Here is a 25,577-nt window from a genome sequence, read left to right on the forward strand (position 1 = left end):
CTTCATTCACGTGGACACAAAATCATACATGTGTTTTGTGTGTGTGTGTGAATCTGTCTAGGATGATAATGGCGTGATGCAACACAGCTAGCTAATGTTCCTGAACAGTTTTTCAGTTTAGTTTTTGATTGTGCTCTCAGTACAGGATTTTTATTCCATGTGTTCAACACAGACACCTGTAGTGGAATAACAGACAAGATTCTGAGTATAAACAGACAAATTTCATTCACTTACAATGTACATGTTGATGGCATTTTGAATGAATCAAGCTCTAGGCAGTTTATGCCAGTGAAACAAAGTCATTGTTATTGGAATAACAGTTTTCTTTGTTACTGGTGGAAGGCATTGTAGGACAGTCTCATAGATCAGTGTCTCTCAACAGATTTTGTTTGTTTGTTTTGTTTTTTTTAAGTACTAAATCTTTTGGCTATGGTATGATGAAGGGCAAGTCCAAGATAACTCGCGCGTTATGTATGGGACATTCAGAGATTTTTATGACCTGAAAAATAGTGTTAATGGCCTTTGATCATATTGAACTTTATCATGGTGATTGATATCTAGGAGAAGTATAATCATGTAAAAGATGGAGAAAAATGACCTTCACAATTATATTCTACACTGTAGAAGAGAAAATATGTGCTGTTACGTATGGGACCAGAAAAATTTTGTTTTTTTTGAACATTTTTTTCAACCTCAAAACTCTCTGAAAGTATTTCATTCTACAACTTGTAACTCACTGTGATGAACGTCACAACACTCAAGATTATCAGAGGTAAGTTTCATGTCATGAGGCAAAAAGCTCTAATTACAGGTTCTAATTAAAGACAGACATGACGTGTTAGGTATGGAACAGTTACGTATGGGACACTTTGTCCCCCATTCGTGTAGTGTGTGGAAAACCATGTTTATGGGTATTTTGCATAATTATTGAAGTAAAATCAGTTGAAACTACTCAAATACTGATCTAGATTGTCAAGGAAACAACATTCTCCAAATATTTACCATTGTAATCATATTCAATCATATTTTTATATTTTTTATGACCAACCTGAGTATGCATGCCCTTTGTCCCCCATTCGTTTAGTGTGTGGAGAACCATGTTTATGGGTATTTTGCAAAATAATATTGCAAAATACTCATAAACAAATTTTTGCATAATTATTAAGGTAGAATCAGTTGAAATTACTCAAATACTGATCCAGGTTGTCAAGGGAACAATATTCCCCAAATATTTACCATCAAAATCTTTAATCATATTCTATATTTTTATGACCAACCGGAGTATGCCCTGTATTTTTATCCGGATAGTTACTACTAAAAAATTGAATAGTAAAGGGTTTACTTCCATTGATGAAGGACAGTTTACCATTCAGTTTCAGTAAAAAACAACTTGACACAAGATATATTAATCTTAATAAATATGCAATACCTGCTGCATGGAACCCCAGTAATTGAGTAGATATAATGTCTGTCTAGCAGTCAGGTCATTGATTCGAGTCACACCTCAGTATGTATACCCATGATTTTTGTCATGGCTACTACTGAAAACTTAAGTAAGGACAATTTGTTTATCACTTGCAATGAAAAAAAAAATGATACAAAAAACACTAATTTGAAGTAACATCTTCATTTTCATCACATACTGGTACATGTGTTATACAATGCAGCTACAATGTAGCTAGAGCTCTACATTGTGTGGTGAACAGTACCCAATATACTTTTAGTTGAACTGCAATTTTTCAATCTGCTTGTGTATTTGGTTTCAGTACCCTCGAAATCAGAGGTCTCTACTTAAAGGGAGTGTACAGTTCTGGTTCAGATGGGAATTCTGATTTCAACTTCTACAAGATAATTAGCACTTCTTTTATGAAATATTTAAATAGCCTACAATTCTAAGAGGAATTCAAGGTTAACGTGACAAAAATCCGTTTTGAAATGGCTGAGATATCCAGAAACGTGGTGTCCTATTAAACAAAAGGTGGGTCACATTTTATTAAATAGGACCACTTCATTCTACTTTTTATTTATTTATTTTTTTTTTGATATCTCAGCCATTTCAAATTGGATCTACATCAAATAAACTTTTGAATTCCTCTAGTCTTAGAATTGTTTACATGCTCTTTAATAATTTGTATAGTTGGTTTCCAATCATCTTGTAAAATGTTGAAAACTGAATCCCCATTTCTACAAAAATTATACCCTCCCTTTAATGCTGATTTTCATTGTATATTTTGCCATCTCCCCCTCCCCCTTTCTGAAAATTGTTCAGTCAAGTACATGTATTGTTTCAGGTGTCTATAACTCAAAAGTAGCTGCAAAGTTGGGATGCTTTCTTCAGGATGATTGACCATTTGTGTACTGAGAGACCCTCACAGCTAGCTACATGCATTCACATGCAATATGTATGAGGATGTCCCATACGTAACGCATTTGTCCCATATGTAACATTATTTAATTACTTGATAAAAAATATTTCGTTTACTATTTTTTCTTTTTTCCATGGTATTCAACTTCTCTAAACAATAAATTAGAACTTTCTAAAAGGGCATTCAAATAACCTCAGAAATTTCAGAGAAAACCTAAAAAAATGACCTCAATTTGTTATGTATGGGACATCTCATGATAGGACACGAGCTAATTTGCATAATCATTTGCATAATCCCTGAATTTTCATACCAAGTTAAACTATTTGATGAACTTCTTATGTCCACATATTAATCAAATATCATTTGCTTCCCTTTGAATAAATATGAATTTTTATAAATGTCCCATACGCAGGGCTGCACACTGGCGCCGGTCCGACGGTCAAAGACCGGTAAAAGTCACTGTCGGACCGGTAACTTTTCAGGAAATCCACAAGTTACCGGTCCGACATGACCAGTAAAAAAAAAAAAAAGCATTGGTGGGGTCAGTAGAAAGGAAAAGAGCAGCCCCGATCAGGAAGAAACAGAATGCAAGATATCGCACTGTTCAACAAGTTTTACGCAAGTTTTCGTTTATGTCTACCGGTGCAATTTGTACAGTAAACATAGTTTTGAGCACTAGCAGTCGACCAGTTACATTCGCGCTCGCTTGCGCATTTGGCGCTGCTCACGCACTGCCATGCAATGCAATACATGCAAAGCAAACGATGCAAAGCATGTACAGTGTAACTGCTTCTCGTTTGCTTGCGATCGGTGGTCATGCCAGACAAGAAGCATTGAAAGAAGCGCACGCATTTCTGGGTCATTTTACTCATGATTTTTTAACGCAAGATCGATCCGATCGCGATCCCGGCTTCGCAGCAGCGTGGCAGTTATGTTAGAACTAATTTACTTGTGTCGATTTTTACAAAAAGTAAAAACACATTCGATATTCAGTGATACAGTAAATGGATCTGATTGCGTTTATTTTCATTTTGCACAGTCATTTCACAAATTGATATTTTCATTCGCTCTGAATGTTCTCATAACGAAGATAGGCGCAAAAAGGATCACGAAATCGGCCCTTCCGTGTACTTTTTAAGAACGCATGCACAAAATGTGAAGAGATAATACGAGGGAGAAAAAAAAAATCATGAAATCATGGCAGTCCCGCTTACATATTTCAGGTAGAAATCGTCCCAAAAGGGATCATGAATTCGACCGGCCGCGTCGTATCTTCCAAAAGATAATGTACGAAATGCGAAGAGATTATAGAGGAGAAAAAGAAAAAAAAAAAATAAAAGACACATTTTGGTGAGTGCATCATAAACGATTACAGCCGAATAACAATTCATGAAATCAACGCAATCCCGTTGAAATTTGAGGAAATAATAGGCCCAAAAAAAGGATCTTGAATTCAGTCCTGCATGCCATCTTGGTTATCAAAAACGCATACACAAATGCGACGAGATTATCGGGAGAAAAATAAAAAAGACATTTTTACCCTTCTGGTGCGTGTATTACAAAAGATTACATCCGAAGTAATTCATGAAATCGCCACAATCCCGCTGATATTTGAGGTAGAAATAGGCGCAAAAAGGATCGTGAATTCGGCCGTGTCGTATACCTTGTAGATAAGAACGCATGTACGAAATGGGAAAAGATTAGCGGGAGAAAAATAAAGGACACATTTTCACCCCTTTTGGCGCTTGCATCATATAAATTACAGCCGAATAGTAATTCATGAAAATTTTGCAATCCCGTTGGAATTTGAGTAAACAATAATAGACACAAAAAGAATTATATAATATTGACTGGCCTCGAGGGAGATACCAGAAAATATTGCCCAAACTGAAAGAATATTGCCCGAGTCGAAGACGAGGGCAATATTCTTTCAGTGCGGGCAATATTTATCTGGTATCTCCCTCAAGGCCAGTCAATATCATAATTATTACCTATCCCCTAGGTAAATTAAGAAAATATGTGAATACAGCAATACACTATGATACAGATCAAGCCACATTTGACTACCTGTAGATCATCACCAACATGTCGAATAATAATTTGAAAAATTGTTCATCAATGTATATCATTCAACTCCAACTTCAAAGATACATATGTAGTTGTAACAGGCGAACTTCAAACATCTGAACGCTTTTACACCTTATTTTTGCTTCTGTTTCAAATTGGAGAGTTGTAATAACTGATGGTCACTGTGCAGTTAGTCATTGTTTGACGCGTCGTGCTGCTGGAACTATAGTGGAAGTGGTCGACCTTGTATGAGCTGATTTATCGGCGTTCTTCTGCGGTGCGTGTAATCGACACGCAGCGACGTCCTTGAATGTTTTCTCTTCGTGGTCGATCGGAATGTTTACATGAGGTGGGAAGAGAAGGAGTGGAATCTCTCTTCCCACCTCCCTGTTTTACAGTGCACTCCCGTTATAACGAACACGCGGTTGTAGCAAAATTCTGGTTATAACGAAGTAAAAATTTGGGCTGCAATGTCATCCACTCTATGTATTTCTATCGTTTATTTGTTCGGTTATAACAAAATTCCGACATGGCGAAAGAATAACTGCCGGTACCGAGGATTTCGGTATAACGAGAGCCCACTGTATATGTAAAATCCCGGATGCTCGTAATATGCTCTAATATCGCCCGCTGAACTCCCGACCCTGCAAAATAACGACTGTAATTGCCTCGCAAAACTACCTCGTATAGGTAATAATATCGAATTCGGCCCTGCATGCAATGTATAATTTTGAAAACGCCAAATACAAAGAAATTATCGGGAGAAAAATAAAGAACGCATTTTCAACCCTTCTGGTGAATGTATCACAAAAGATTACAGCCGAAATAATTAATGACATATAAATCATCGCAATCCCGCTGATATTTGATGTAGAAATAGGCGCTAAAAGGACTGTGAATTCGGCCGTGGCGTATAGGCATGTACGCAATGCGAAGTGATTATTGGTGAAAAATGCAGCACACATTTTCAACCCCTTTTGGCCCGTGCATCATAAAGATTATAGAGCCGAGTGATAATTAATAAAATCATCTCAATCCCGTTGAAGTTTGAGGAAACGATAGGCGCAAAAGAATCATGATTTTTGGCCGTGTCGTGTATCTTTTAAGAACGCATTTACAAAATGCGAAGAGTTTATCGGGGAAAAATAAAGGACACATTTTCAACCCCTTTTGGCGCGTGTATCATAAAAGATCGCATCCGAAGTCATACATGAACTCATCGCAATCCCGCTGATATTTGAGGTAGAAATAGGCGCAAAAAGGAACGTGAATTCGGCCATGTCGTATACCTTTCAAGAACGCATGTACAGAATGCGAAGAGATTATGGGGAGAAAAATAGAGAACGCATTTTCAACCATTCTAGCTGGTGCGTACATCACAAAAGATTACATCTGAAGTAATTCATGAAATTGCCACAATTCGTCTGATATTTAATGTAGAAATAGGCGATAAAAGGATCGTGAATTCGGCCGTGTCGTATACGCATGTACGAAATGCAAAGAGATTATTGGGAGAAAAATACAGGACACATTTTCAACCCCTTTTGGCCCGTGCATCATAAAGATTACGGCCGAATAATAATTCATGAAATCATCGCAATCCCGTTGAAGTTTGAGGAAACAATAGACGCAAAAAGAATCATGATTTTTGGCCGTGTCATATATCTGTTTAGAACGCGTTACGAAATGCGAAGAGTTTATCCGGGAAAAATAAAGGACACATTTTCAACCCATTTTGGCGCGTTTATCATAAAAGATTACTGCCGAAGTTATTCATGAAATCATCGCAATCCCGCTGATATTTGAAGTAGAAATAGGCGCAAAAATGATCGTGAATTCGGCCCTGTCGTAGAACGCATGTACGGAATGCGAAGCGATTATGGGGAGAAAAATAAAGAACGCATTTTCAACCATTCTTGCCGGTGCGTGCCTCACAAAAAGTTACATCCGAAGTTTTATACGTGAAATCGCCACAATTCCGCTGATATTTGGAGGTAGAAATAGGCGCAAAAAGTATCATGAATTCGGCTGTGTGGAACATCTGTAAGAACGCACTTACGAAATTCGAAGAGTTTATTGGGAAAAAATAAAGGACACATTTTCAACCCCTTTTGGCGCGTGCATCATAAAAGATTACAGCCAAAGTAATTTATGAAATCGTCACAATCCCGCTGGTATTTGAGGTAGAAATAGGCGAAAAAAGTATCATGAATTCGGCCATGTGGTGCATCTTTTTAAGAACGCACTTACGAAATTCGAAGAGTTTGTCGGGAAAAAATAAAGAACACATTTTCAACCTCTTTTGGCGCTTGCATCAGAAAATATTACAGCCGAAGTAATTTATGAAATTGCCACAACCCCGCTAATATTTGAGGTGGAAATGGGCGCAAAAAGGATCGCGAATTCGGCCCTGCATGTCGTGTACCTTTCAAGAACGCATGCACAAATGCGAATAGATTATCGGGAGAAAAATGAAGAACCCCTTGTGGCACGTGCATCAGAAAATATCACAGCTAAAATAATTCATTAAATCGTCGCAATCCAACTGACCACCAAGAGCAGATTATGCAGCAAGTTCGTGTGCCGATGTTTAGAAAAAGTCACAGACGCATTTGATACAATCTGATTTTGTTCATTATCATTTTACACTGTAGTTCACAAACAAACATTGTAATTTTTCCTATCTCTTTTTATTTTTTGTGCAATAAATAATGCAAGTTAAAAAAAAATAATAATCTGTAAAATGTACATGGGTGGGGGGGGGGTATACATCCATAAAAAAACAAGAAAATAAGTTTGCAAGTCATTTAATGTTTTTTTAGGTTGTTGTTGTTGACCGGTAAATTTTCTGTTCGGACCGGCAAAAAATGGTAAAACGGGGCATTTACCGGTCCGACAGAGACAGGTTGGACCGGCAGAAAAAATGGGTTAGTGTGCAGCCTTGCCATACGTAACGCTGTATTTCACATTTATGCAAATGAAGTCCTTGAAATTTGCATAAATTTACATAATATCATTTTTTCCTCCATGGAAATCAAAACTTCAACTCATAAGCTTCAAAATGATACCAACCATGTCAATATTGAGCAAAGATGAAATTTTGCCTTCTGAGGGGACCTTATCTTGGACTTGCCCTGCAATAAAATCTTGTATTTCATAAAGCGGTATCTAGGCCTACAGTTACAAATTACACACCTTCAGACCAGGTATTACTTGGAAGGATACAGTATGCTTCATGTACAAAAGCATGTTGAGTATGTAACATGTTTCTGAAGTTCTACATTGTGTACATACATGTATATCCCCTCATATTAGAGTTCAGAAATTCTCAGTGCCATGCAAGCCAAGCCAAGTTACAAAATGCAGTGCAAAAGTGGGAAGAATTCTTCATACAGTTCACTGGTGACCCCCACTATGTGAAGAATATTATTGTTTGACATCATAAAAGCAATAATTATCCAGATGTGTTGAATTCTAGTAACAAATGCAAACAGAAGAAAACTGACCAGAAATGAATGTAATATATTAATTAGTGGAAATATTGCTTGATTTTCCACTGTATTAAAACTGCTAGTACTTAAGTAAAATTGGTGTCTTCCACATTGCCATTGTGTGTGCTTACAGTACAGTAAGTGGAACATTGTGTCACCTTGGTAATCAGTTCAACAGAATGCATCAGTGGTGTCCACTTTGAGTGACAACACATGACACTAGCGAAAACCTTGCTTATAAATGTTAATAAAATGCCTCATTCAGTCTACCATGCCGTTGCATAATAAGCACCGTGTTGATGAAGCAAACAAATGTGTTAGTGTGTACAATTCATGCGATGTGTCACTAATCAGGAATGTGTGAGGTACTGTAAAATCTCAGTCTCTAGACCTCTACATACATGTATGAAGGTTAGACCCTACAGGTAACATAGTCAAAAGTGAGAAATAAATTACAACTTTAGATACCCTTTCTTACAACCTGTAAATGAGTGCAGATTTTCTTATTACCTCCACCAAGGGAGGATGAAATGTTTTCAGCGGCATTAGCTTGTTGGTTTGACTAGGCCGACAACTTAGGCTGTTTACATTGTACCTACAATTCTCGCTATCGCCAATGACGTAAAAAGTACCCGGATGTGGCTTTTTCGTCAAGATTTAGTGAACTTGGTAGCAAGGGCACTTCCGGCGCGGAGCATAATTTGCACAACGCTAGCGTGTGCGTACGTGTACCTTACCTATAGCGTCGCGCCGACCACGGATACTATTACAGTTACTGTAGGCGTTTACCGCCCGAGCCAGCGAGTGGCCAGGCCTGTCATACTCGTACACTGTAGTCGAGTCCCCGCCGGCGGCCGGCCTTGCATTAGCATGCACCACTGCATGCAGCGCATAAGCTAACACATGCCGGTACAGCGTACTGCTTGATCATGCGATCGATGTGCACATCACAGATCAGTAATCTCTGCATATGCTGAAAATATGCTGGAAAATATTCACCCACCAGGATATCGTCATAAAATGCCCATCTTTTTTTTATTTGTTCTCTGTCGAAATGTCGCGAACACAATCGAGAACGAACAGTGATCTCGAACTTATCCTGTCTCTGAAGCAACTTCTTCCAAGTAAGTACAGTACGTACAATGTACGTAGGCACTAGGCCTACTACTACCTAGTGCTACTACCACTACTAGTAAGTCGCGCGTGCACGTACTGCGCTGTGGAGTCACCCGCAAACTTTACCCATGCGGCCACGTCACGTCTCGCATGCCAGTAAGGCCAAAAAAAAAAAATTGTTGCATTGGCGTAACATGAGATTTTCAAATAGGGTCGGTCGGGCGGATTTTTTTTTTTTTTTTTTTTTTTTTTTTGCTACCTGCATTTTACGTGTAAAACTCGTGCTCAGCTCAGTAAACAGTGACAACTGCTGCACCGAATGTGCCGTGTTCATCTATTCTACAAATCATTTATGAGGCCGATATTACTGGAATTATACCCCTTCACAGAATTTAAAGATGTTGAAATCCCTATCCTGAATGTTTTCACTTCATATTTTACTATTTTGACTTAGATAAGATGGATGCAAATTGACCCATATGTACGATCTTTTCATCGCACACGGCGATCTCTATTACAGTCCCACATATACAGATTCGTGTAAGTTCTCCACACAAGAAACCTATGGCAAAACTGTGCACAATACATCGCAGTCTGAATGCTACGTATACACTGAATAAATCTTGTTAGAGTACGTGTCCGTGTTGGAAACAGATGACGTACTGATCAAGGAAGGCTTATGCGAGGCGCTAGATCTCTCCCTCGTACATCCGATATCCCCAGAGCCGTTTCCACTTCCGGGTTTGTGCGATCGCGATCGCGATCAACAAGATATTTGATATCGATAGCAAAAAAAAAAAAAAAAAAACATGGGGTCGGCGGAATTTTTAGGGTCGGGCGGGTTACGCCAATGCAACAATTTTTTTTTTTGGCCTAAGGATCCTATTTCTGCAGATTTTTTTCATTTATTATCGTGCGAACAACACATGGCAGCTTCGCAGCAACAACCAATAGTCGTATTAACAGCAATTTCTTAAGAATAGAGAAATTTCAAATCATATTAAAGCTGTAATTCAAGTCGAGAAAACAGGAAGTACACGTAGAATACGGTCGGTTCTGTGTGTAAATAGCATTAGTCACGTATCACGCGCGTACGAACGGAAGTGACTTTGCTACCGGACCATCCCATAATGCACCATAAATGACGCTTAAATCAACATCCAGGTACTTTTTACGTCATTGGCGATAGCGAGAATTGTACAGTACTTTGTATATTGAGCCCTCACATGAAATCAGGTTGTGGGACTTTTTGTTGGTTTTGTGATGCATGGTCAGTTATAGAAAACGCAAACAGTTTTTAAGCTCCAAAGTAGAAGTAGAAATTAAGATACCATTAAAATTTAACAAAATTCAATTAGTATGCATCCTGATTCCATGCACATTTGTTCTCTTATTGCTGTGCTACACGTGTATGTTTGTTGCAATAGTGACTTCCAGATTCCATGCCGTAAAATGGTGTTGTATCAAAGTATACATTTCTAGAAAGGTAAGAAACTTTCAAGAGTCATTTTTTTTGTTGTTTTTGTAATCATTCTTTGATCAATTACCCATGTCTTCCTACAGCCATTTTTGCTGCAATATACTCAAAGTACAGTGAAGTTGTTACAGAATCAACATTATTCGTTGAGAGATTCATGTTTTACATGTCTACAAGAGAGTAGAAATATTTCCAGTGCTATTTGGGTCATTCTGAGTAGTTTTATTGAGAGTGTCTGACTGTCGCCACGGTAACCATCGTGATATGACGTCTGTTGAGGGGTGGATGCCCTTTGCGAGATGTCTACAAGATGCAGAATGTAATATCTAAAGCGGATGTGGACCTACATATGTACATGTACATATATTGCACTAGACTTCTACTAGTATACAGCCTTAAAACATTACCAGTACTTTCTATTTGAAGATGATACATTGCATGGTTTTAAAATCAGAATTGATGGTAGGAAAATTACAGCTGATTTGCCATGCATAATATCAACAAGTTTTCAAATCTCTTTCCCATTTTGATCAATAAGTAGGCATATGAAATGGACTGTCTACAATAAGTTTTGAGACACTTTTGAAAGAAATGAAAAACTGTGTACAGGATGATTCTTGAGGCTTCTGTAGTTTAAGAGACTTAAGTAATTATTCGAAGCGGATTCTCTGCCAATGTTTTAAAAAGATACATTCTTAAAACATCATGCGCACATGCATACAGTATACCAGTACACATACGTACCTGTAGGTTGATCCGTAATTGTGAAAAAACACTTCTTGTTAAAATTATGATCTTTTAATGTTTTTGTCTTTCAACAGTGCTTAACTGTTGAAACTTTCTGTTCTCTCACTGCTTTGCCCTACATAAAGGGAATTCATTGTATTTAAAAAACTGGACAGTGTGCTGCTACATGTACATTGTACCTCACAAGTCATTCCCTTTTTAGACACTTGCAAACTTTGAATTTGTTTGTAGATTTAATATGCATCACAGTTTGGTGTATCATGAGCGTAGGAAGGCACCTAGAAAGTTGACCTCAAAGAAAGAAAAACTTCTAAACCTCAAGGTAAATTATTTCTTGTCCTTGCACTAGAAATTTTACATTTATCTTGATTTGTGACCAATCTGATGTATTGAATGCTGTGATATCAAGGGCCACTTCCCATTCAGCAAAGTTTGAAATGAAAAATGTGTATGCCAGTGCCATTTGGTTGTGTACAGCTATATGTTCACAATTTAGTTTGTGATGTGCTTCTTTAAGATCTTCTTCAGCTTAGTTGATAGTAATCATGTGTACTGACCTTAAAATATATCATGTGTCATTTCAGAATCAGAATGGAGGTTGCTCCTCATACGAAGCCATCGTCTTGTTGGGCAGCTGCCTCGAGGTCATGATGTATACTGCATCACTCGCATTGCTGTGCTACCCCTCTCTCAGAACGGACCTCCAGATATCGACATTGAGGTAAGATAAAAAAAAAAAAAAGAGATTAGCTCATAGGCATTGATGCATCAGTGTAACAAAATGTCAATATCAATATTCCCATCTGCTCCGTAGAATAGAAATTCTATCTCCCACCCCCACACAGACACTACTAATATCGAAAGCCTAAAAATAGCCACCATAATGCTCTGAATTCTAGTGCAGTATAAAATTGTTACATTCGTAAGGGCTGAGAATACACCCTGTAACTGCAAACCACATCACATGATAAGGTTTGCAAACCTTTTCAGCTCCCTGATGAAGGGCATGCCTTTAAGTTATCGCATAGTATGAATGTTCAGGTCATTTTATGCCAGCCATGCCTTTAAGTTATTGCATAGCATGAATGTTCAGGTCATTTAATGCGAGGCATATTTCAGCCTACGATGTTGATGTGACCAAGGAGCTGGTATCGCAAAGGGCAACCATCAATCTATTGTCCAGAGGCCTACTGTACATTTGATGTCTTCTCTGAGTGTGTGTAACTACTTTGTACATTTACAAAATGTATGTTTAAATCTCCACCATCTCATAAAAATGTCACTGCTCATGTATGATTACACAGCATGTATGTACATGTACTTTGCTGGCCTAGTGATTGTGCATCTTTGATTGATGGCTCAATAAAAAGCAACTCAAGGCAATAGAGTCAAAAGATGTTTTGAAAATGCAGATATACAGTTACAGAGCTGGTGAATGTGCAGCACATTGGAATTTGGTACTAATGCCTGATTTATTTAAGTTCAGTATACCAGTATTCAAATCTTGACATTTGAAGAGTAGCACTGCAAAGCAGCCTCTGGATCACTGACATATGGCTGCTGTGAATGCTATTAACCCGTAGAGGACGGATTGATTTTGCTACAACACTCATTTCCCATAGACGCTTGCCCATGTATACTCGGGTCTCGTCCTCAACGGGTTAAAGTGGGTTGTTTGTGAACTGTATACCCATGTACTGGTATGTATTGGACATTACAGTCCCTCTGATCTGTTCTTCATTTTGCATACAGATATATCTGTAGGCCCTGTACTGTCTGTCTGTCTAATGTCATCATTGTATCTACTGTAAAACACGATATATTCGCGACTGAACATTTCGCGAATTGGAGCTGATGGGCTTTCTTGCAGCATAAAATTTTCGCGAATTGCCAATGGCATCCAATGCAAAATTTGTAGGCAAGAACCTTCGTGTGCATTCTAATTTTGCGAATTTGGGCACTCACGAAATTTGCAAAATTAAAATGCGTGCGGACATTCCTCATTTTGCAGATACCCATAGAACTGTTTGACACACAGATATCACACACAAGAAGGGGAAGCTCAAAAAAGAACATGATATCTGTGACATTCATGTTTGCCTGGGTGAAATTGCAGTAGTTCATGTGCAGAATATTTTACCATAGAGATCAAAGAAAATCAAGTTTTATACTAAAATAATCTTTGACATGATGTCTTGACACTATGCAGGACCTTTGAAAATGTCAGGTGTAACACTAAAAACATTACTGTACATACAAAATGTACATCAATGTAACAGTCACACGAGCTTGTCAGTAATCAACCCACACATGTGCGTTGATGTTTACAAGCTCTAGACTGCTCAAGAGGATGCAACATAATTAGCAAGAATACCACAGGCACATACACATGTAATCAATGTGTCTCGCCTTCATTAACTCTAATTATATACAGGATATGAGACAATTACACCAACCACATGAGATCTTGTCAAATTAACTGTTCAGTGTCATTTTAGTTCAGATGAAACATGAGACTTGTGAGTCTGTTAGTACCAACCTGTTCGTAAACAACCATTTTTTTTTTAACCTGTTCTAGTCAGCCCCCCAATGTACACTCTGCAATGAATCTGTAGTTGTTTTGCTTCTGCTGCAAGTTCTTATTTCCACCCTCATTTATACACTGTAGGATATAATGATGGTAAATCTGATCCCATGTGATTTCGGAAAATTGTAATTTGATAACAGTACAAAGTGTAAGTGCAAGTCGATCAATGCAAGCTCTTGTAGTACAGTACAGTACACAGTGTATTTATACGTACAGTGTACTACAAGAGCTCAATGAAAAATAGCTGTAGCATTGAACTGGCAGGCTGGAAATGTACAGAGTACTACCGGTACTAATACTAGTAAGCCTCTTTTTGCTAGTACTTTACATTTAGCATTCAAGTATGCAGATTTCATAGCAGCATGTACACAGAGTAATGATTTGGCTTTCCTGCTTTTTATGTGACTTGTGTTTTCTGAAGGACCTGTAGCTGACTCAGTGGCAAGCACATTATGTACTGTATATGCCACATATTTAGCGAGTCTAAATTTTCGCGAATCGGGACTTCCTAACGATTTCGCGAGTGGATAAATTCGCGATTGTGGAGTACTGTACTGGACGGAGAAATGCAATATGTGTGCGTCACATTCATATTGGGATCAGAGTCATTGTTTTCGCATGTCTTTAATTTCGTTAATAGCACCTGACTCGTAAAATCCACGAAAATAAAAACCTCACGAAATATTTCATATATAACACAGTAATACATGCAGTAGAATACATGTTTTGACAGATGACTCACAGCAGACTGTGTTACCATACATGTAAATTTACTGTCATAAAAATTATGTGTTTTCTGTGTCTCACAGTGAGTTTTTAAAGTTTCGTTTTAAATGTTGTTTGCTCTATCATTTCTTGGAGTATTTACAGAAACAACACTAGTTATGGGTAAGGGTGTTGTCTCAGCTAATATTAACTTTGACTCACTCCTTTTGATGTTATTTTATGCTGTGTCTCTGTAGAAGAGTACTGGGTATGTATTAAAGAGCATCATTACCTATCGTTTGCAGATCTACATGTATGTAGGATAGAGTACCCGTAATTAATCCACGATACAACAGGCATAAACTTGGGTACGGTGTGCACATCAGGTTGTCAGTGTTTCAGATTGGTGAAATATGTCTGTTAATAGTCTTCAGCAGATGTACAGTTCTGTATTACAAGGCCATTGGTCTGTTTGTTTGTTTGCTTGTTTGTTTGTTTGTTTGTGTACAACATGTGTGTTTGTGTGTGAGTGAATGTAAATAAGTGGTGCTAGTGCTGCTACACCATGTCATACCCATACCAAGCTGTTATGTAATTGAGGAATGATGTGAGAGGGCTAAAATGTTTTGGTTCATTTTTATTTGTCAACTCAACTGAAATACTTTGTACAGTATGTATAGTGGTTTGGCATACACACATTGTACATCTTTTATCACATGGATTTATCCTATATATGATTTAGATATATATATCTTACTTGTATAATCAGTTATACATGTATCTGTATGTTTCATTATAGCACATTGATTATAAAATTTGTTAACTCCCTTTAGAATATAAAGACCCCCCCCCAAAAAAAAAAAAAAAATCAAATCAAATGCACACTTGCAGGACAGATGCATTGTATGTGTGGTGGACTCAATAGACTTTCATATACATCTCTCACGTTGTTGCAATAAAGAGAATAGATCAGGCGTATGACTTGATTTTGTTGCCTTCTTTAATCTCTTGTGGTATACAAACGGACAAATTCAACAACAGTGTCGGTTACCCTGTAGACGAAACAGACAAGAAAGGCATTTATGAAAAAACACATATACAATGCTACACTAATAAACATGCTCAACTTCTTCATCTCAATAGATGAATGACAAGAAATGAGTTTCTTCTCTCATTTTTTATACTGTTGTTTTCCATAATGTATTTATACTAGGGCTTACAGTGTATTTAATCAAGTTGTCACTACAACAAAGAGAGTAAAACCAAAATGCGTGGTATGCTTTGAAATTGAGGAAAAATGATATGAAAAATATATTTTTTTTTCCATTTTGCGTATGCATGTAAGAAAGAATACAGATTATACCAGTTTGATGTTTTGCTTCAAGCATTGTAAGCCTTTTTACACTCTGTCTGAGATGCTGAGATTAAACAGTGAAAATAAACTCAAACAATGAGCTGAATTAATAGCAGTTCAAATATAACCAACTCTCCTTTGATTAGTTTTGAACAATACTTCAACATGTGAAAGTCATTATGAAATACTCTACGTGATACGAATAGCACTGTCGTGACAATACTGTAAAACTCCTAACTCTAAGTCTAGGCGTGTGCCTCTTCACCAGGAATGTTGGTTAAAATATCACTCCGCGACCGGCATTGTGCGCGGAACCGTTTCCATGGAGTCAAGCTAACAATAATGTAGTTCCTACTAACGGTTAGAAAGTGCCTTAATTTTGGTGACCTATATGTGCGTTAAAACAGCAATGTACAGTGTACCTCCAATTATATCATACATATTATTGTGCTACAACCTTCATCGTCCAGATAACCTTTCACACTAAATCAAACTTGTTTTCAATTTGAGAACGACAGCACTTGAATTCTCACGTTCACCTCCACGTCAAAACATCCTCTCACTGAACATGTATACTCTACGCGCACTGCACTACTGACTGCACTACGTTCTGTAAGTCAACGTGCGAACTATGATACAATAACCAGCGAACATTTATCATCTTATCAGTGCGATAAAAACATTCCATAAGAATTCATACTGCAGTTGTATTACCTTAATAGTGTCGGGTGAAATCCTCAGGAATCTATGGAAATCTGAAAGTCATATCAAGCGAAAAACTGCTACGAAAACTCCGTTGGTTAGCAAACTGCTGTGACTACATGTGAGACAATCATGTAAGCGACTCATGAATGATTTTACTCGCTAGTTTCTTGACCAGTCGCTCTAAGTCAATTACAATGTGTATCATAACCACAATAGAAAAGACCTGGTATCGCAATGAAAGTGTCATATCATGACATTCCAACCCCCCAAAAAGTGATGGGACGTCACAACTCATCAAACATCACTTTCCTGAACATATTAACATTCAAATGCGGCCTAAAGTTCAATGTCCAGGAAAAAAAAATAACAAAGCACAAACAAGATCTATCAGTCTGTTTTCCTAATAACAGTCCTTTCATTAACAGTCTTTCAATTTGCTGTATCTGGAGTCCGTTGTGCTTTCATCTCCTGGGAATACAATCACTTTTTTGTGTGTGAAAACTCTAAGACAGACTGTAACATTCTAAAGGTCGACAAGGCCAATATTCGACATAATTTCTGCCATCGCTTTCATCACTTCAAATCATCCCGCTCTGACTTTTTCATCAGAAGGATGATCTTTGTAACGGGTTTTCTCGCGACTATACCGTCCGAGGATTTGACATCTACAACTCTCACAAGGTCGTCTTTACCCGGGTAGACTTTCACGACTTCCGCCATCTTCCAAGAGCCGCGAGCCTTGTTGTCACCAATGATGATAACCACGTCGCTCTCCTCTAAGTTCTCGGCTGACTGCTGCCACTTGGGACGAGGAGAGAGTTTCCGGAGGCATTCCATCCATCGTTTCCAGAAACCGTCTACCATGGCATTGCAGATTTCCCTCCGCTTTCTCAAGTCGCCTCTGAAGTCATCGCACGGAATCTCGGGACAGGATAGATCACCTCTGCCGATGAGGAAGTGGTTTGGGGTCAGCGGTGGGTGATCTAGAGGTGATGATGACTTAGCCGTGATGGGACGACTGTTGATGAGCCCAGAAATCTGTGAGAAGACTGTTTCCCACTCGACAAATGTTAGTCTGTCTGCTTTGACGAGGTGTCGCATTCCTTTTTTCACCTCTTGGACCATTCGCTCCACAGCTCCCTGATGGTGAGGTCCCCCGGGAGGTCCAAACCGCCACTCCGCACTGTATCTGAGGCAGCGCTCTCTGACACGGTCGTGGTCTAACTTCAGGTTCAACTGATTAATGGTGTTATCAGCTCCCCTGAAGCAGGTTGCGTTGTCACTTATCAGCCTCGATGGGGCCCCTCTGATGCTTACAAAGCGTTCAAGGGCCTGTAGAAAGGAATCAGTGGATAGGTCTGGCACACATGTGATATGTACGGCTCTCGTCACTGCACACGTGAAGACTGCTCCATATCCCTTAGTTGTCGTATTACGACTCAACTTGACATTCACCGGTCCAAGATAGTCAACCAGCGTTGTCTGGAACGGAGGCGAACAACGATCTACTCTGAAGTCTGGAAGGTCTGACATCTTTTGTTGAACGGGTTTGCCTCTATGTCTCCTGCAGATGATGCATCCACGAACGACACGCTTTGCGATGTCACTATCTCCCACGATCCAGTACTTCTTCCTGACCTCGGCGGCTGTGCGTAGATGGCCCCCATGTAGAGAGTGAGCATGACATTCCTGGACGATCAGCCAGCTGATGTGACTCTTCTTTGGAAGAAGATATGGGTGTCGCACGTCATAGGATACTGGTGCGCGGTCCACTCGCCCACCAACACGGAACACCTGGGCCTCTTCATCGAAGAACGGATCCAGCTTCATGATGTGTGGATCCTGGAAGTTGATTTCCTTCTGTGCATGTCGAATCCAATATAGCTCAGCCTCTCGTACCAGCCTACAGGATGGCCACTGTGAAATTCGGTTCGTGAGTTGTCTCAACCACTGGTCCTTTGGCAATTCTTTCATAGACAATACTCTGGCAGTGACCATCTTCAACCTAGGCCAACTGGAGAAATTCGAAGCCTCGATGATTGGGGATGTCTTGCAAGCAGCATTGACACTCAGCGCAAGTGTCTTTGCGTTCCGAACGTGAAACTTTTTCTTCTCAACGTCCTTTGGGTCTGTTGGAACATTCTCCGGTGTCTTTGGCCACATCGCAGGAGGAAGTTTCAGGTACTCCGGTCCATCTAGCACCTGCTTCATCTCGGTCGCAGTTCCACCTCTAGACACAAGATCCACGGCATTCTGCGCAGACGGTACGTACGCGATGTCCCTGATGGGATCAAATCTGGTAGTTATCTCACCCACCCGGTAGGCAACATAGGCACGGAAAGACTTGGATTGTCCCCTCAGCCAGCTGATGGCAGTCATCAGGGATCTCGCCAGCGTATATCACCCTTGTCGGCCCCGACAAGCGTGCGGTTTGAAGAAGCAATTGCCGACAAGGGTAAAACTTGCCGACAAGGGTAACACCACGCGTGAACTTGCCGACATGGGTAACTTGCTTGACCAGCTAAGTTCGGACCAATTTCTCGCCTTTTTCAGTCTTTATTATCTGGCTAGAAAAGAAGCTAGATGTTGAAAGCAGCAGCAGTTTACATACTTACACAAGCGCAAAAATTTATCTACGCAGTCACCGCACCGATCACAACAACGCGGCTCAACAGAGCGACGTACTAGTTGATACACACCACATCACACACTTGCTCACTCGCATGCGCTCTGATTTGGGATCCACACACACATGCACAAGCACCCAGCCGGCGGCCACTTACAGCTGCCTGCGTGTACAACGGTACAGTGTATTGTGAGAGGGAGAGAGAGGACGGAAAGAGAGGGACGGAGGCCGAAGGAGGCTGAGGAAGGCTGACACGTGCTCGCTTGTTGTCACGCTTGTTGTCCGGTTACGCAAAAACAAACGATATGAAATGCATGCCCCCCTCCGCCAAAGGTTGTATTTTTTTCTTTTTTTTTGGCTGCTTTGGTTTGTTTGTTAGTTTGTCTGCCTGTCTGTCTCTCTATTCGCAAAATAAGTCAAATTTTGGGAACAGATTAGGATGAAATTTTCAGGAACAGTTACAGTTGGTTGGTAAAATGGCGCAAGGAACAGGTGATTAAATTTTGATAGTGAGCAGGATTTATAATACCATCGAAATTCACCGCCAGGATCCAGGATTTTTAGACTTTGTTTCGTATATTTGAAAGGATTCGTATCAATTCTTTAGGAAGCTGGCCATCGGCAATGATGCAAAATTAGATGCGTTCAAAGCATTGCCGCAGAGAGAAAATTAACTCCAATTTTCGTTTAAAAAAAAGAAAAGAAAAAAGAACGTGCGATGGAGTAAGCAAATGCAAATTGTTATTTAGGTTTTGGTAGTTTCAGTGGGTTATTATTTTTTTTTTCTAAAAAGCCATGCGTTCCATTTTAGCCTTTTCAATTTCCATGGATTTGTAAACGTCATTCGTGAATATTCCATTTTCCTTCTCCGGGCCGAAATTTATAGTAATTCTGTCATGATGATCTTTCAAGTTCAACGTACGTATAAATGCTCCACGTGCTTCTGGGTTGGTTTGTTAAAAGGTGGGTTAGGGGGCCTTCATGGGCGGAAAATAAATGGCTGATCATTCATCAATATTCCCAGTTGGTTTACATGCTATGTACACGCTGTTTACGACTACTGAAGCAAGGTGGCAGTACGCGCGACATTCTTTATCTGACACCTGGCTTTCGTGGAAATTTCGTGGAAATTTCCACAAGCCATGATATCAAGTTTCCCCACTGCTTGAGGTCGTGCTTTTTTTTTATTCTTCATTACGAACATCAATTTTTTTCAACTTGAAAAGTGTAGATAATTTGCTTCGAGGACGTGTTTCTTTCTTTTTTTTTTCATTGCAGCGTCGGTAACATTTTGTTTTGTTCATCGTCCGTGCATGGCAGGGGTTCATGGGAGGAGAACGATAAGAATGACTGGGGAGAAAATAAACTGAAAGAAGGAAGCATCTTTAGAGCGAGCTGTCTTTGTTTTTCTCTACACCAGCATCAGTTATCGCCACCAAGGTTCATTTTTTTTTCGTTACTCCGACAGATTAATGATAAAATGATGCTAGATTCTTTATTCTGAAGGTTCGTTAATCCAAAAATGATTAAGAAAAAATGTCCCTTCATTTCACGACGAAATCAGTTTTGTTATTTCGAACGTTCTGCCAGTGAAATTTCGGAATAAAACGACGGCACAAAACAGCGTGTTTTCGTACTCTAAGGGTCTGTTATTCCGACAGAAGTAGTTATGATGAAATAATAAATTGTAGATTCTTATTCTGAAGGTTCGTTAACCGAAAATTGAATAAAGAAAAATGTCCGTAAATTTCAAAACGAAATCAGTGCGTCATTTCAAACGTTTTGCCAGTGAAATTTTGGAATAAAACGACTGCCCCCAAACAGTTGCAGTTTTCTTACTCTGAGGGTTCGTTACTCCGACAGATTAATGAAAAAATAATGCTAGATTCCTTCTTCTGAAGGTTCGTTAATCAAAAAAAAAAAAAAAAAATGATTAAGAAAAAATGTCCGTTCATTTCACAACGAAATCAGTTTTGTTATTTCGAACGTTTCTGTCAGTGAAATTTCGGAATAAAACGACGGCACAAAACAGCGTGTTTTCGTACTCTATAAGGGTCTGTTATTCCGACAGAAGTAGTAATGATGAAATGATAAATTGTAGATTCTTTATTCTGAAGGTTCGTTAACCGAAAATTGAATAAAGAAAAATGTCCGTAAATTTCAAAGCGAAATCAGTGCGTCATTTCGAACGTTTTGCCAGTGAAATTTGGAATAAAACAACTGCCCAAAAAAAGAGTTGCACTTTTCTTACTCTTAGGGTTCGTTACTCCGACAGATTAATGATAAAACAATGCTATATTCCTTATTCTGAAGGTTCGTTAATCCAAAAATGATTCTAAAAAATGTCCGTTCATTTCACAACGAAATCAGTTTTGTTATTTCGAACGTTTCCGTCAGTGAAATTTCAGAATAAAACGACGGCCCCAAAACTGTTAGTTTTCTTTTACTCTGAAGGTTCGTTACTGCGAAAGAATAACGATAATACTTTAGATTCTTAATTCTGAACGATCGTTAATCGGAAAACGATATAAAGAAGAAATGAAAACGGTTATAGTTTTCTTACCCTCAGGGTTCGTTACTCCGACAGAATAATGGCAAAATAATACTCTACATTCTTAATTCTGAATGATCGTTAATAGAAAAATTATAAAGGAGAAAATATTCGTTTATATCCAAACGAAATCAGTTTTGTTATTTCGAATGTTCTGCCAGTATAATTTCGGAATACAACAACGGCCCCAAAACGGTGTTTTCTTATTCTGAAGGTTTTTTATTCTGAAACAATAACGATGATAAATGATAGATTCCTTTCTGAAGGTTCGTTGATCGGAAAATAATAAAGAAAAAATGCTTGTTAATCTTCGAACGAAATCAGTTTTATTTTGAACATTCATCTGTAGTACCGACCTTTGGTGTTGTTGTTGTTTTCGATTACAAACCTTCGAAGTACTCAGTAATGAATCGTTTCATTTTATGATTAAACAAACCTTCGGAATAATGACCATCATTACATTTAAAATTGTAGGATATCTCTTTGATGTCACGGCCAAACTACCGCAGTATACCCAGAAAGGAAAGTGCAACGATGTCCCGAAAGTTCTCGATCGCTTCTCGCGCATCTGCATGCAATAGGCCTACCACGTGGTCGAGCAGACGGCGAGAAAGCAACACGGCGCGCGTTGTTGCGATGCAGAGGCGGCTAATTATTGCAACAGTGAAAAAGGAAAGGCCTAAAAATCGGAACCTCCACCATCGGCACCTACTTCTCTTTCATTTACCGGTATTATTTAGGAACTGCCGCTAACATAAGGTATGGAGTTTCTGCATTGTTTCTGTGAGAATATGCCCCTCACAACGTTCATTACATCTCCGTGAGAATGTCGCATTTAGTGGCATTTTAGCGGCGATTTATCTGTGTTGTATTGAGCATTAGCGAAGGCTTCCGCGCTTCGCGCGGGAGGGGGAACCCCCCTCCCGTACCCACCCCCAGAACAGCGCGCATAAATGCCGACAAGCGTGAAGAAATTCCTGGCGAGAACCCTGGTCATGCTGTCAGTCCATATTTTCCAGTACGCTATGTTGAAGCGTAAGGCGTCTTTGATGGTGCACATCAACCTCGACAGAAGAAGAATGGCCTGGAGTTCTTTCCTCGGCATGCTCGATTGCTTAAGAGGTGTGAGCCTTGCTCTAGCACACACGAAGGACAGCTCAGCTCCTGTACTATCTGGGTGGGCCCACCTGAGCCACACTCCCATGCCCATTGCGTCTTCCGATGCGTCACTTGCCCCGTGCAATGACACCTCCGGCAACGGTCTCACTCCTTTGAACTTTTCTGGGATGAGGCACCTTGGTATTTCGACATCTATTGCCTCCTCCAGATCTCTGTTTATGGCATCTAGTACTGCGCCGAGTTCTCCTTGAGGGTTGATGGGTGTATCCCAGTCTAGGTTCAATTGCCACAGCTTTTGCAAGAGGATCTTTGGCCGAACAAGTATTCCAGAGAGTATTCCGAAGACATCATAGTATGATGCTGTTTGCTTCAGGATGCTGCGTTTGGTCGGAATTCCTTTGTCAGACTTCACCTCTTTGACGGTCAGAGTGTCTCTCTCCAGATTCCACTTGGTACCCAAGACTGTAGCCGACTTAGTATCCTCTGTTTCATCACAGACGTCCTGCTCATTGGATTGCCATTTGCGTAGGGTAAAATTGCCCTTTGCCAGAATCTCTGTGAGTTTCGTTTTGAGCTCAAGAGCCTGCTTCACATCAGGAACGGACTCATTCAAATCATCCACGTAGAACTGCCTGGTGACTACTTCCTTTAGCTCCTCATCTTGAGGTGCATGCTCTTGCACAACATGTCTGAGAGTGATGATGGCAGCCGTTGGCGATGGTTTGTCCCCGAACGTGACAGTAGTAAGCTCAAACACCTGCATTGGATGGCCAGGGTTCTCTCTGAAGATGAAACGATGAAATCTGGCGTCATCCGGCTTGATTTTGATAGCCTGATACATCTTGCTTATATCAGCAATGACTCCTACCTCCTTTTCTCTGAATCGCAAGGCAACTTCGAAGAGGTCAGAGTTTACATTCTCCCCTTTCATCAGATAATCATTCAGGGCGTGACCTTGGAAACGTGCCTTCCCATCATACACCACCCGGACAGGAGTTGATGACGAGTCCTTTGTAACAGCAAAATGCGGAAGGAACCACATCTTCTTCCCTGCTGCGCGATCTTCCCTCATCTCCTCCTCAGTCACGTGTCGAGAAACGCCTCTCTTGAGCTGGTCCCGCATTTGTTTGCAATACATCTCCCATTCGTTTGGCCTGTTAGCAAACTGCTTCTCAAGATGCTTTTGTCTTTTGACTGCATAGTCATAGTTGTCCGGTAGTTCCTCAGGAGATTTCCTCCATGGTAATGCGACTTCGTATGCCCCGTTTGGCAGTTGAGACATGCTCCGCTGCATGATCTCTGTCGCATTTTTGTCGAGGAAGTCGGACGAACACCGACATCTTTTGGGCTCCAATCCCATAGTCTCCAGCCCGATGAATTCCTCTATGGGACCAATAGCCGAGACATTTAGGTAGTTCAGGAGTGAGGTGGTACCGGATGAACGCCCTCCTTGAACAAACCATCCTAATGGGCACCGTACTGCGACAGGGTCGTCAGATCTTTGGCCACGCAAGAACTCCTCCCATATCATTAAGTGGGTGTTATCAACTCCTAGTAGGACATCGATCGTTGTGGAGGGAGCAGCGCTCACCTCAACGTCACTCAAGTGGTCATATTGATTCAAGTCGCCTGCCTGAATGACTGGAGCATTCCCACAAGGCCTATTGATCTCTGTCACTGTCAGTGGGTAGGACCGTCTTCCTTCCAGATCTTCTACGTGACAATCGATCAGTCTTAACCTGCGCGAAATCTTGTTTCCCCCAACCAGTGTCAGTTCATGATCTTGATACCTATCATGCTCCGTCCTTGGAAAGATCCCCTCTCTGACTAGGGTGGCTTGGCTGCCGCCGTCAAGTAGTATCCGGACCAAATGACGAGTGTTGCCCAAACGAAGATAGCCCATAACTGTTGGGAGGATGCCACCGAGCTGCGTTCCTGTGGCAGCGTTCGCATTAGCTGGATTCGGACCTGGACGGAAGGGCCTGGCATTGGCGTTAAACTGCCCTGGAGGGTCACTCAGCTGACTCGGAGAACTGACATCACTCCCGAACACCACCGGACAGATTGCCGAAAAGTGAGCATCGCTACCACATGTTCGGATACTACAGGGAGAAGCAAATTGGCAAGACCCTAGATCATACGGAGGCTTCCCGGCTATGCAGTTATTGTGTCCACATCGGTTGCAGATACTGTGTTTTTTCATCAGGTCATACTTCTCCTTTAACTGAAGCCCTCGAAACTTGTTACAAGTTTTCAGGTAGTGTGTGTGTGAATCCTTGTGCAGTACACACTTGGGTACCTCAGGTCGAGAACCTTTGCCTTGTTGTCTTGAAGACGGATTAACTGTGGCAGAGTTGGATGATCTACTGGTTTTGTCACTCTTGTATGACGTTAGCGTTTCTGTACGGGCAGGCTTAGATTTGTCGAGCAACAGTAATTGACTGTACAGCCACCTCACAAGACCGGTCAGTGTATCCGGTGTGTGCTCGTCTCTCACACTTTTGAAGAAAGCTATGCGATGCTCCTCCGGTAGTTTCTGCCTGATGTTGCTTAACATAATCCTGCTATTCAGCTCTCCTGAGAGACCAACGGTCTCTGCTTGTGTTTCAAACGTTTGCAGGGTCTGAACAAACCGTCTCATGGCTGGTAGATTGACCCTGCCCTTG

General features: G+C 40.2%; 1 protein-coding gene across 1 annotated transcript in view; it reads left to right on the forward strand.

Annotated features, from left to right (window-relative positions):
* LOC140241644 (phosphatidylinositide phosphatase SAC2-like) overlaps positions 1-25,577 on the forward strand; it is a 111,844-nt gene that overhangs the window by 38,009 nt on the left and 48,258 nt on the right. The window contains exon 3 of the mRNA XM_072321385.1: positions 11,849-11,985. Coding sequence (XP_072177486.1) covers positions 11,849-11,985 — 137 coding nt within the window. The remainder of the gene's footprint in view (positions 1-11,848; positions 11,986-25,577) is intronic.

This window comes from Diadema setosum, chromosome 18 (genome assembly GCF_964275005.1).
Source record: "Diadema setosum chromosome 18, eeDiaSeto1, whole genome shotgun sequence".
In the NCBI taxonomy this organism is placed as follows: domain Eukaryota; kingdom Metazoa; phylum Echinodermata; class Echinoidea; order Diadematoida; family Diadematidae; genus Diadema; species Diadema setosum.